Here is a 13354-nt window from a genome sequence, read left to right as displayed (position 1 = left end):
TCATTCTAGCATTTCAGAAAATATAAGCTTGCTTTTCTACGGATTGTCTTTTTACATATGGGTTCATCTCTTCTGTTTGGCAGGTCAAAAAAATTCCAGTCCTTTATTGAGAGCTGCTTGGTAAAGAATCACAGCCAGAGACCCGCAACAGAACAACTGATGAAGCATCCGTTTATCCGCGATCAACCTAATGAACGACAGGTCCGCATCCAGCTCAAGGACCATATTGATAGAACAAAGAAGAAGCGGGGAGAGAAAGGTGAGATGCACACCTGTATTTCAGCAAGGGAAACAAAAGACAGAATGAGTCTCAGGCCCTTGGTGTATTGGGAGGCGACTGCAGAATTTCCAAGAGGCTTGCATTATTCTTTAAGTATTCTTTTTTTTTTTTTGTCTTTTGTCCTTTTAGGGCCGCACCTAAGGCATATAGAGGTTCCCAGGCTAGGGGTCTAATCGGAGCTGTAGCTACCGGCCTACACCAGAGCCACAGCAACGCAGGATCCGAGCCGCATCTGCGACCTACACCCCAGCCCATGGCAACACCAGATCCTTAACCAGCTGAGCAAGGTCAGGGATCCAACCCGCAACCTCATGGTTCCTAGTCAGATTCGTTTCCACTATGCCACTACTGGAACTCTGTAGGACTGCATTTTTCTTTATGGTGAAGGGCTGCCTCTGGGGTCACAGCCTGTGGGCATCAGGGGAGGGAAGCTGCTGAAATGAAATCTGTCAGTAAAGAATAGAACTGTGAGAAATAGTCCCTTTTCCAGGCACTGAACAAAGTCATGTTGAGTGATACTATGAAGTGGTTTGGTATGACAAGTGATTTTCTTAATTCGAATGAATATTCATGTTTCAAAGACAAAAAAAAAATCTACAGAAGACAAGCAGCCTTAAAAAAGAACCCATCTAGTTGACATTTTTCAGTCCTGGCACTCTTCAACATTTAAGTTTTTGTGTTCTGAGGCTCATTCTAATTTAGTTATTTGGAAGTCAAAATGACTTTTCTTATAGTCACAGTGATATAAAAGAGGTTGCCAGGCTTGCTATTTGGAACATCGCATTTTGAACTGGAAGATTACTTAATGCACTTGTTTAATGAAAATGCACTTTTACAGATTCAAAAACTCTGTTATGGCTGTAGCTGTTATACCACACTGCCTTTTCTGTCTTTCTTTCTTTTTTTCTTTTTATGGCCATACCTGCGGCACATGTAAATTCCCAAGGCTGGGGTCAAATCGGAGTCACAACTGAGGCCTACGCCACAGCCGCAGTAACGGCAGATCTGATGTGTGTCAGCAACCTACACCATAGCTCACAGCAATGCCAGATCCTTAATCTACCGAGCAAGCCCAAGGATCAAACCTACATCCTCACAGAGAGACTGTGGGGTTCTTAACCCTCTGAGCCACAAGACCTCCCCACGGTGCCTTCTCACCACATCATTGGAAAGGACCAATGAGTCCAAGCTCAGGGTCCTGGGACTGTGTCCTAGTTGGTTGAATAGAGATTCAACCCTCCTTTTATTTGATTTTCCCTTTCTCTTTGCCTCTGCAGTTAATATCTGTGATGATGTGGCAGGGTATAAGCAGAGTCCTAGGGGTGGGGCAGTGTGAGCAGTGTAGGAGTCAAGACTGGGCAGAGGTAAGATCAGCAGAGGCTAAGGGAAAAGGAAGCGTCAGTGAAGCTCCAAATTTCTCCTTTGCTGCCAGCCTCGGGGACTTAGGAAAACATGTGAGCAGATTGCCCTGAGGAGCAGGAGGTTACGAGGCAAAGCCAAAAGGGAGGCCCATTGCCAGTTATTAGTGGGTGGAGAGGGATGAGGTGTCAATCAGAAGCAAAGGGCTGGGAGGGCAGCCCAGGCTGGAGGAACTGGGCTTGAAGAGAAATGGATGCGTCAAGGTCAGACAGGGCCGGGACTCGTTTTTCAACTGCTATTTATTAATAGTGGTCTTAGGCCACTCCAAGAAGTCAAAATTTTAAAAGGAATAGTTTAGGGCAGTGTATCAGACATGCAGCCATTAAAGGTCAACTTCTCAAAAAAAGAAATTTTATTTTTCTGAAGGTAGCAAGAGTTAGTTAAGTGTTCATTCTCTTGTTTTCAGACTCAAATTCTGAGTTCAAATTCTCCTTCTACCCCTTAATGGTTATGTGAACTTCATCCCAGCTTTCTCATCTTTATAATCTTTATACCAGGAATTGGAGGTATAATAATTAGTATTGTCTGGCATTGTTACAAAAATTAAATGCATGGAAAATGCTTAATACAATGTCTGGCACATACATTTACTCAATAAATATAAGCTATTCTTATTTAGACAATTCTTTACTGACCTATAATTTTTCAGTACTATTCACGGTTACTTTCTGAGATCCTGTGACCTCTACTTCTGACATGTAAGAATGGGTAAAGCTTGAGCCCTGGGTCGTTTTCATATTTAGGGCACACTCCAGAATGTAGCTCAGAACTTATCATCCCATGAAAATAGACCATTTTTAATGTATTCCTTCTCTGCAGAATAGAAGAATAAGATTCTCAGTAGTAGGTATATTCAAGAGTTGCATGGTGATTTAAGGAAACTAATTCTGTTTAGACTTAGCCCTCCTTTTTGTTCGCTCCCCAAGAAAAAGTATTATTCAAGTGAGACTTCATTCCAGTTGCTTCATTTGATTAAATGTCTTAATTTGCTCCTTCTTATACTTTTTCACTCTCTTCATAGCTCTAAGACCAGCTTTTGGTAGAATCAAAAAAATTTTAATGTGTACTGCTTTATGATTCTTTTAACCTGATATTATTTTTTTCCTTAAGATATGTTGATGAATGTTAATTTAAGCCAGTAATATAAAAGCAATCATGCTGGATTCTGGTGAAGTATTACAGTTGAGAAGCCTGACCAATGAAAGTTTTACCCCAGAAAGTAGAAATAATTAGATTAATTGTGTGATTTTCCTTGCTATAATTCCCTTTAATAGGTAAAATTTCTGCACTTTACTTTGAACTCTCTGTTGATTCATTTCAGGAAAGTTTGGAATATTAAATTTTCAAAGTGGAATATTAAAATACTTTATGAAGTTTCCTTACATTTTGGGTGAAATTATACTTTAAAAAATAAGTAGCCTCTAAACTTCACACATATCTAAATAGACGAAACTAACTTTTATGTGATTTTTTAAAATACACTTGAAATCATCATGCTTTGGGAGTTTCCATCTTGGCTCAGTGTAAATGAACCTGACTAGCATCCACGAGGATGCAGGTTTGATCCCTGGCCTCACTCAGTGGGATAAGTTTCTGGCGTTGCCGTGAGCTGTGGTGTAGGTTGCAGACGTGGCTTGGATCTGGTATTGTTGTGGCTGTGGAGTTGGCCAGCAGCTACAGCTCTAATTCAACCCCTAGCCTGGGAACCTCCATATGCCAGGGGTGCAGCCCTAAAAAGACAAAAAAAAAATCATCATCATGCTTTGACTTCCTTTCATCATCCCTTTAGTGGCTAAATAGTCAGTTAAGCAAAGTGTGTTTAAATGAATTATACTTTAATTAAAAGAAATAAAATAAGATCTCTGAAGGGAAAAAAATTCATGATCAAATTCACCAGTTCTCATCATGTAACTGCTACCTCCTGGTGGCAACATAACCAAATTGCAGTTTCATTTCCTTTTTAGGGGTGCGCATTTGTCTTCAAAGTTGTAATTACTAACTTGAAGTTATGCAGGAGTGGTAGCACCAAGACAACCTCCCTTGCTTCAAATGAAAAGCTCTTCCAAAGGCTCCCCATTGCCCACAGAAAAGTCCTCAGTATGATGTATATGAAGATAAGCAGGCCACATCAGACCTGCTAGCCTTTCTCACTCCATCTGCTCTCTCACACCAGACATCTAGCCACTGGCATCTGGGTGTTTCCTGAACTTCCATGCATTATAACACTGTCAGCCTTACTCAGGTGGTTATGTTGCTTGGATTGTTCCTTCCCCACCACTTTCAGTCACCATCTGCCTGGAAAAGAGCTCCTGACCTTCCAAGGTCCAGCTCCTTTCCTCCTCAAAGACTTCACTCTTCCCCTCCCCCATTATGACCCATGGCCTTAGCTGCTCCTTTCTCTGATATCTCACTACTCTTTTAAGTACTTGTATTTAGTATATAGTGTGTTGGGAAGAACACTAATTATAAAGTTGGAAAAATTCTGGACTGAATTCTAAATCCAAATCTCAGATTTATTGAGATGACATGGGTCATATTACTTAACTGTTTGTACTCTCAGTATCTTTGCTTGCAAAGGGATATTATGTTAAAGGATTGCTTTGGGAAATCCATGAAAAAGCATATGTAAAGTACCCAGCACAGTACCAGCCTGGGAAATATCCAAGAAGGATGAGTTCTCTTTCTTCTCCATAATCATGGAGATTCTGATGATTTGCTTGTCCATCTTGCCTGTTAGGTGCTAATCTTCTCCAAAGCATGGAATCAATCTTAATCATTATTGCACGTTAACTTGCTTAGTTAACATTATTATTATATTAGTGAATTAAATGAATCTCCCCGGTAAGTCCATCAAAATGCATGTAACTCCCTATTTTTAATAGCACATGTTGTCAAAAGTTTCTTTCTGGTATTAAGCTATCTAAAGGCAACTTTTGAGTCCACAGGAGTCATAATAAAATAACTACTTAAGAAATGACTTTAAGAAGTTTGATGGTGGCCTAGGGGTTAAGGATCTGGTGTGGTCACTGCTGTGGCTCTGGTTCAACCCCTGATTTCAGACCTGGGAACTTCCACATGCTATGGGCACAGCCCCTCCTCCCCCTCCCCAAAAAGATTGCTGCTGTCAATAAGTTACCAGAAAGCCCATTAAAAATTGGATTAGGTGTCCCTATAATGGAAATTAACACAAACTGAAGAGTTATTTTTCAGCTCCTGGTCTCACTTTCATGTGTACATTGGGCATTAGGGAGAAGTCTCTATAGAGTCACCTTGGAGGCTCATGCCACTTGCTTGAATCCAGCTTTTGGGAACTGCTGGGTCACAGGTCAGGAGGTCTGGAGCCTGTCTTGGGGCAGCACCAAGGACCTGACATGAGGGCTGGGCTTCCTAAGCAGTAGCGTCTCTTTGCTCACTGACAGTCCATGGGTCTCTCCTCAGATGAGACGGAGTATGAGTACAGCGGGAGCGAGGAGGAAGAGGAGGAGAATGACTCTGGAGAGCCCAGGTAGGCAAGCAGAAGCCCTCCGCTCCTTCCCATGTTTGGAATCGGGATTGTGTGCAGTTCACCTCCTCTTGGTAAATGGGTTCATTTTTAAAACTCTAACAGAGTGGTCTTCCTTAATTTATTGCTCACAAACATATTCATTAGTGTAGGAAAATTTTCCCTGGGCACACTCATACAAGAACATGGAAATCAGCATATTCTTTATCTTGTCCTCTAAGATTTATTTCCTTGTTTCCTCACATATGTAAGTGTGTAAAATGGGTAGGAGGCATTTATTTGGGTAAGTACAGGACTAAAGTTACCTAAAATGGCAGTTTTCTGGAGACCTAAGTGGTATGTTGAGTTCTTCAGTCCATTGCTTCAGACCTTCTGAGACATTTCGGCAGTCACTGCCTTCGTCGTCACATGCCTTGATAGTTTCACCACCACCTAATCCAAGGTGGGAGACTGTTTCCAGGAAATTGAATTATACTCCAGAGGTGACCCCTAAATAGAAACTTCCATGACTGGTCCTGTTGTCACATGTTGGGCCCCAGAATCAAGTGCTGCTTTATTAGCATTATCCCTGCATTTTGAATTTCACTTGACTTTGATTCTGACTTTCTCCTGGTCTGTGTTTATACATAATTAATGCCAGTGTGCTCACATAGCCAGGAATTCTCTCTTGTAAGAGAAATCAGCTGGTGCCAGTTTGCTGAAGGCAAGCACGCCATGGCGATGCATTGTGCATGTGAACTGAAATTTATTGGGGAAAATGCACAAAGCAGAAGGGTCACTGGGGTATACAGTCCCCATCCTCTAGCCATCTAAGGAGCGCTCCCAGTACTCAAGAAGGAGCAGTTCCTATACCACTAGGGCAGATTCCGAGCCAGGAAAGGGGCCAGCTCAGCCACGGCTGCTAGCGTGAGCCAGTGTGTTCTATTTCTAAGCTAACTCAGCCCTACCAAGCTGGAGTATTGCTAAAACTTCTGGAAGAGGACAGGACTGAGCTTACAGGGCCATTAGTTTTTCTTTCTTCAGCTGCTCTAGGAATTTTCAAGGTCAAAGACAAGAGAATTCTTTCCTTCCATCTGGATACTTCACATGTTGGCCGCCCCCAGTTTAGCTGCATAAGGATGCTGCCTGCCAAGTAGTGACATGGAAAATGAACATTCTTATCAAGCAGAGGACCCAATGCCCTGCTTTTATAGAAGTTGTACACTCTTGTTCCAAAGCTCCCCCAGACAGGCACGTTAGCCTGTCTGACTACTCTCTGTGGAGCTGAGAACCTTGTCTTAGATAACACTTGCTAAACCACCTGTTGGGTGTCACACAGTGGGTGACCTGGCCATCCTCTAACACTTCTATAATTGTAACGTTTCATTATATCACATTGAAGATTATGTTCCAAGTCCTATTTTATGGACACATCTAATTAATCTTACTGAAATCCTGAAAAGTAGAAAGGGACAGTGGTTATGTCACTTTAGAAATGAGGTAACAGCCCAATGGTGGCAACCAGGTCACACACCGAATTAATGATTGAGTCACTAAGACAGCTCAGGTGGCCTGAGATTGATGAAACATCAGTTAATATTAATTAACGGAGCATCCTCATGCACCTGTGAAGTTGGGTTCCCAAAGCCTGGCTGCCTTTGCCCAGAGTAGGTCACCCCTGTTGTCTGGGGGGCGTTTAGCATTCTACACAAAAGCAGTAGTTTTAAATGAGGCTTGTTAGTAGGATCTAAGCACTGTCCACTGCCATGTCATGGCAGTATCTCACACAGCATGCCACCCCCTCTCCAAGACAGAATGATCGCCTTGTCAGCCACCACACTTGCTCCTCCCCTGTCATCCCCAGTTTGCCTCACCATCCCAGCCCAGATGCCAAGGAAAAGCCTGCAGGTCATCCCTCATTTCACACATTAGATCCATCAACAGGTGTCATTAACTCTGTCCCAAAATGCTTCTCCCAGCCTCCATCCCCACCATTCCTACCTGGTTAAAGCCTCCACCCCAAAGCCACTGCGGTATCTGACCAAGTAGGGTCCTTACTTGCCCGTGTAACCCCTGCAGAATATCATCTATTAGGCAGCCAAACCAATCTGGTCTTGATACTCTTCTGCTAATAAGCTTTCCATGAGTGGCATCTACCGCCACTTGTATTAACCTCTTTATCCTTCCTCTGACGTCCTCTTGTTTACTCTGGGAAGACTGGTTTGGGTTCTGTCCCTCTAAAAGGCCACCCCTAAAAGGTCCCGTCCTCACAGCAGGCCTCTAAACGTGCCTTCCCTTCTGCCTGGAAGGACCCTCCCTACCTCTTCATGTGACTGCCTCTTCATCATTTGGTGCTCAGCTCCACTGTCACCTTTTCAGAGAGGTCTTCCCTGGTCACCCCAGCTAAAGCAGAGAGCCCTTCATCCTCACCCCAGCACCCTCACCCCAGCGCCCTGACCCTGTCACTCTGAAACTATTATACTTGTCTGTCTTCTGTGGAGCCTATGAATATCTGAAATTATGCTATTTATAATAATTTGCCTTGTTCCTCCACAAGAAACTAACTAGAGAGAGAACTTATTTACCTATTTCTGTATCTCCTAGAGCCTATTCCAGTGCCTGCCACATAGCAGGTGCTCAGTAATTATTTAATGGATTTATTTCAAGTGGAAGCTACCCGAAAGATTAAAAGAACCAGTAGGAACCATTTCCCATCTCCTTGCTGGGCTACTATGCAAAACTGAGCAGCCTGTAACTGTGAGTGGTTCAAGGAGGTGGTATGGGTGAGCATGATGTACCCATCTAAGTAGAGCAGGCTCCCTCACTGCTCCCCATTGTCCATTTTATTTGTCCATTTTATTGCTGGCTTAGTCCTTACCTTTCTTGAATGTGAAAACAAGCCTGAATGGGGCTGGGGGCTTGCGGACTCACTAAAGCTTTTAGAAACAGAGAGTGAGGGAGCAGTGTGGACGGTGGCGCTAAGAGAGGAAGACTCCAGGAATGTGGCATCCTTGTGCGGATGAAGACAGCATATGCGTGCAGTAGTCACACTGCAGGGAGACTGGACGTACCTCTCTTACCTGGACTGTCTTTTGGGTGGGGGGCGGAGGAGCAGTGGCGTTAACAGAGGGTCTGAGAGCCCGCGCCTGAGCTCCGTGGCCACTTCCCCCGCAGGTGAGTGAGGCCCAGCTCTGCTCTTTTGGGACCCTGGGCAGCCCCTCCGCCCCCAACCCTGTGCCGCCCGTGATGTGTCTCTCCTGCTCACAGCTCCATCCTGAACCTGCCTGGGGAGTCGACGCTGCGCCGGGACTTCCTGAGGCTCCAGCTGGCCAACAAGGAGCGGTCCGAGGCACTCCGGCGACAGCAGCTGGAGCAGCAGCAGCGGGAGAACGAGGAGCACAAGCGGCAGCTGCTGGCCGAGCGCCAGAAGCGCATTGAGGAGCAGAAGGAGCAGCGGCGGCGGCTGGAAGAGGTGAGGGCCAGCCTGGCCTCATCTTGTGGCTTGGGTCCCTTCTTAGGTGTCCATCGTGTCCCCAGGTCCCACCGGTGAAGTCAGGGCACTGCCTGTTCCGGGCAGGCACACATACCTGAACTGCAAAGGAGGATGCTGCCAAATGCTCTTACAAGCAGGACACTTCCCTTGCTGGAGGTGCTGTGACCTTGGTGTGGTCACATCAGAAAATCCGGTGAAGGTCTCAACCCCTTCTAGTCTTGCCCAGGTATCTCCTTCTCACTGAGGCCTCCTTGACCCCCTCTCTTAAAATCACAGCCCCTCCCTCTAGCTGGTCCTGTCGCCCTTCCCAGCTTTATTTTTTTCACAGAGCTCTTGTCACCACCACATGTAATCTATATGTTCTTTCATATGTCTGTCTCTCCCCACTAGAATGCAAACTCCCCGAGGACAATGGATTTTTGTCTCTTTTATCCCTTACGTATCTCTACATCATGTACCTAGTATCTAAAACAATGCCCGTCACACAATAGATGCCTCCTAAATATTCGTGGAATGAATGAACTAATATATGAATGGACAAGTCTGTGATTGAGAGGTGAAATATAGGTGTTAGCTAGATCACAGTGAATAGGCAGAGAAGTGAAATGTCAAATGTGGAAAAGCAGGGCTGGTCTGTTGCTACTCCATTGCTACTCTTCTGAACACTGGAGAAAGTATTTCACAAGTCCTTCCACACAGGCCTCAAAGCCCGGGGCCGACCTGTAGCTTGTGGGCAAGACTTGCCTTCAATAGGCCTACTGTCATCTGTGTGGGAACCCATGCCGCCAGCCATGCTTTCCTGCATGGCATGTCCTGGGGCCAGGCTCTCACCCATGGGGTCTTACAGATGTTTATTAAAGCCTCCCTCCCAGAACTTTGGTCTGGGGCCTCTCTCCTCTGCTAGATAAATCAAAGCCTCTAGACAGGAAGCTGAGAGACCTTGGCTGTTGGGGAAGTTGGATGGCAGATGAAAGTTTCACTAACTGCACAGTAATAGGATAGTAATTTTTTTCCCAAACACCATCTTGCTCCCCATTAACAGTTTACAGCAATTCACTTGCTTTGTCAAGTGGCCACTGCAACTAGAGGGTGGTGAATTGCAGACTCCAGGAGCAGATTGCTTTTTAAATGGTATATCCACGTCCAGCCTTCCCAGTTTAAATCAGTGAGGGCCTCCATTCCAGTTTTTGCCATAAATCCCATCAACCTCATTATGTCCCTGGAATGCAGACCAGCAACAATAATACCCAACAGTTACAATTATTGAGTGACTTTAGTGTGCCAGGTAGCGGGGGTGCTTGGCTTATACCCAGGATCTCACCTATTATCATCTCTTTGTACATATCCATTATCTCTCCTGCAGAGTACACAAATCCCCATTTAACAAAAGGAAACTGAGGTTCAGGGAATGGAAGTAATTGGTCCCATGTGGCAGAGCCATTAAGTACAAAGCTGAGATTTGCACCCAGGTCTCCTTGCTCTGTGTCCGTGTGGGCCCTGAGGCAGGCAGTACGTGTAGGTGTGTAATCAGAGCCTTGAACTGTGAACCTTGTAAACATCTGCAGACAGCAGTAGGCAAAGGAAGCGCTTTCCAATCTAAGTCTAGGATGTTGTCCGTGTGACAGATGCTCAGCACATGAAAGGTTTGAGGTTCACCTGCCGTCGTCTGTTCTCAGAAATCCGCTGGAGTAGATAGGAGCACTGAAGGGCTGCAGGCAGAAGCCTTCAAAGGAGCAAGCAAAGGCAGGGTGATGGGAGGTGTGGGTGGAAATTAGCCAGCTCTCAGAAGTGAAGTACGAAGTGTAGAAGTGGAGGCGCCTGCATCACCTCCAGTTACTCTCCTGGGCACAAGTAGAAATTCTCAGATAGCTCTTTGCAGCTGTGCCTGGATATCATCTCCTTCTGCCCACTGGGCCGGCTGCAGCCTCTTGTGCAGCCCCCAGCCAAGTGCTGCACCGTTTCCTTCAGTCTCTGGAGGACCAAGGGCCTCTGCTGTTTGGATGCAAAGCTTATTCCTTTCGACTTCTGATCAAACCTCTCTCCCCTCTCAGGCTCTGCCCTGAATCCTGCCTTTCCTGCTTCTTTTCTGGCCTGTGGTTTATTCCTTCTGAGAGCATTTCCCAAGGCCCTCACCTCACTGGAGCATCACACCCTGGAAATCTTGACCGTTTGCCTTTCCCCTGTGTGGCTAATGGGCTCCTTCTTTCATGATTTGCTGCATTTAGTTTCAGGCTGAAGGCATGTACCATGTAATCCTAGAAAATCCCCACTGTCATCCCAGAAAACATTTAACCTGCTGAGAATGCAAACATGTACACATGTACCTCGGCACAGACACACATATACGTACACACACATTTATACGCATTTCCTTCTTTTTCTTTTTTAATTTTAACACAAGAATGTTTGACCTTTGAACCTAAACTCTCAATTGGTACGAAAGCAGAGGATGCATTGTATTGTTTTCTTTTATTTTTTAGATTTTCTTCCCCACATACCTGGTGTGATTTACTTAAACATGATTTTTTTTTTCATCAAATTGCTAGAATAACAATTTCTGACAGTTAGGAAGCACTTAACCATTAAACAGGTACTCTGTTCAGTACTTCATGTGAATTGTCTCATTGAATCCTCACAAAACTCCCCAGTCTAAAGATAAAGCAACTGAGTCTCAGAGAGGTTAACAGCTTGCTAAATGTCACATAGCTTTAGAGAAAACCAGATTTCAAATCTAGGGGATTGGACTCCAGAACCCAGCCACTGTCACTGAGTCTCTGCTGCCTCTCCCCTGGTAAGCAAGAATCAGCATGCTTTTCCAGCATCTTCCCTGGCCTCTGCTTCTGATATCTTTTAAGGCTGAGAATTTAAGGATTTCTGAGCAAGGTCAAAGAAGCCACGCCCAGCAGGTACTCATGTTAGAGCTGGATTCTGGCTCTCAGGACCCAGTCAGACCTTCTGCCAAGGCCTCCTTGTGTCTGTTCTTTTGCAGCATTTTCAGGAGTCCCTCTGTTAGACATAAGTCAGAGCTCAGACTGAGTGGGGCAGGAGAGTCCAGAGAGGTGCACCCTCTATGTCCCCGTGGGCACATGGAAGGTGGCACGGAGACACTTTGCACTATGCACTGGTGTGCACATGCCCTGGCTTTTCACAAGAAGTGGGAATGCTATGGCCACAGGGCATCAGAGATTATACTGGCTTTATCTTTGATCCTTTATCTTACCCTTATTGCTTAATAGAGGGGAAAAAATACTCAGATGGCTGTAAGTTCTGAACCCCTAAGTAATGTCTGTCCTCGCTGGGGACTCCTCTCCCACCTCCTTCTCTTGCTGCATTCCATCCATATCTGTTGCCCTGGCCTACGGTGACCTGTGTTTCTTGTCCCCAGTAGGAATTTGCACTACGTTGTCACACAGAAGCAGTTAAATCCCAGTGTTAGGCTTGTGAATTTCACTTTATTATGGGTCGGGTGGCCTTGTGCTGGCATCCTGGGAAATCCATTCCTTTGTCCAAATAAAGGCCCTTCAGACACCGTTGTGGTGACACGGGACCGTGTTGGCTTCAACTTCCTCAGTGATCTCAGATGTCACCTCCTACCAGAGATTTCTAAGGAATCCCTGCCTGTCCTTTGCTATTTATAGGTAACCATGTGGTTTTGCTAAATCAGTATGTGTATATTCTTAGAAGGACTCTCACTGTACACTGAATGGAGTCTTTTATCAGCTTCATGAAAAGGACGTGGTTTCAGGCCAATTAAATGGTAGGTACATGACTCTGCTTTTGACCAATGATAAAGTACAATTTATAACCAAGTTCTAGGAATCTGATTAAACCCAGCAAGTGAATGGGTCCATCAGTAGAAGAAAGTGCCAAGAGGGCTTCTTCTGTTTTTACTCAGTTCAACACATTTCTGTCACTTGGCCTGGACAATACACAGCTTGTTTTACCCTTCATCACAGAGTTAGGGTCCAGGAGTCAGGACCTTGAGGTGTTGAGGTGCCTACTCTGGTCATCTTTGCAGATTGTCCTTGGGCAGCAGATTTGTGGTGATGGCTTGATTCTGCTCAAGAGTTTTGAAGTAATATTAGTGGTTAACATATGTATTTCAACTTCCTGAGTGCCTTCTGTATCTTCATTCTGGGCAGAGTATCTCGAAGTCACAGAAGTGAATCACATTGATCCCAGGAATACCATTCTGTCCCATGGTAGTAAATTTTATTCTTTGGAGAATTGTGTTCAGCTCTTTAAGCCACCTAGATTTCACTGGATGCCCTCACGTCCGTTGTAATGTTATCCAATTGTAAAAACAATCAGCTCTAACTGAAAGAGATTACATGCTTTCATTCTGTCACTTGAAAAAAAATTGTTTAAATATCTTACTGGCCAGCTGTAGTGGAGCACTGATGAACAGAATGGGAACCTTGAGTCTAAAACTTCCCATGAGCCTCTAATTTTTTTTACTGCAGGTGACAAGGTCTTTCAAGGACACTGGGCTCAACTCAAGGGTTTTTTTGTTTGTTTGTTTGTTTTTTGTTTTTAAGTATACAATAAAATTAAAACTTTTTCCTATCCCTACAGGCAGTCACGTGACAGATTTAGTGAACATAGCTCCACTATGCAGGCAACTATGCTGGGCGTTGGGAATGGTCTGCCCTTGTGAAGATGAGAGGGAAACAGCCTTTAG

The 13354-nt window shown here is 44.8% G+C and overlaps 1 protein-coding gene across 10 annotated transcripts in view; it reads left to right on the top strand.

The window, feature by feature from the left end:
• The window catches only part of TNIK (TRAF2 and NCK interacting kinase), a 405478-nt gene that overhangs the window by 300355 nt on the left and 91769 nt on the right, over positions 1-13354 (top strand). For all 10 annotated transcript variants that reach the window (XR_007135784.1, XR_007135793.1, XM_047786473.1 and 7 more), the window contains 3 exons: positions 84-259; positions 5138-5204; positions 8448-8652. Coding sequence is in view for 8 of the 10 variants with exons in the window: in XM_047786473.1 (XP_047642429.1) it covers positions 84-259; positions 5138-5204; positions 8448-8652 (448 nt within the window). In the remaining 2 variants the exon portion in view is untranslated. The remainder of the gene's footprint in view (positions 1-83; positions 260-5137; positions 5205-8447; positions 8653-13354) is intronic.

The sequence above is a fragment of the Phacochoerus africanus genome, chromosome 1 (assembly GCF_016906955.1).
Source record: "Phacochoerus africanus isolate WHEZ1 chromosome 1, ROS_Pafr_v1, whole genome shotgun sequence".
Classification (NCBI taxonomy): Eukaryota; Metazoa; Chordata; class Mammalia; order Artiodactyla; family Suidae; genus Phacochoerus; species Phacochoerus africanus.
The sequence above is the reverse complement of the archived record's forward strand: the minus strand, read 5'-3'. Positions and strand labels throughout refer to the sequence as shown.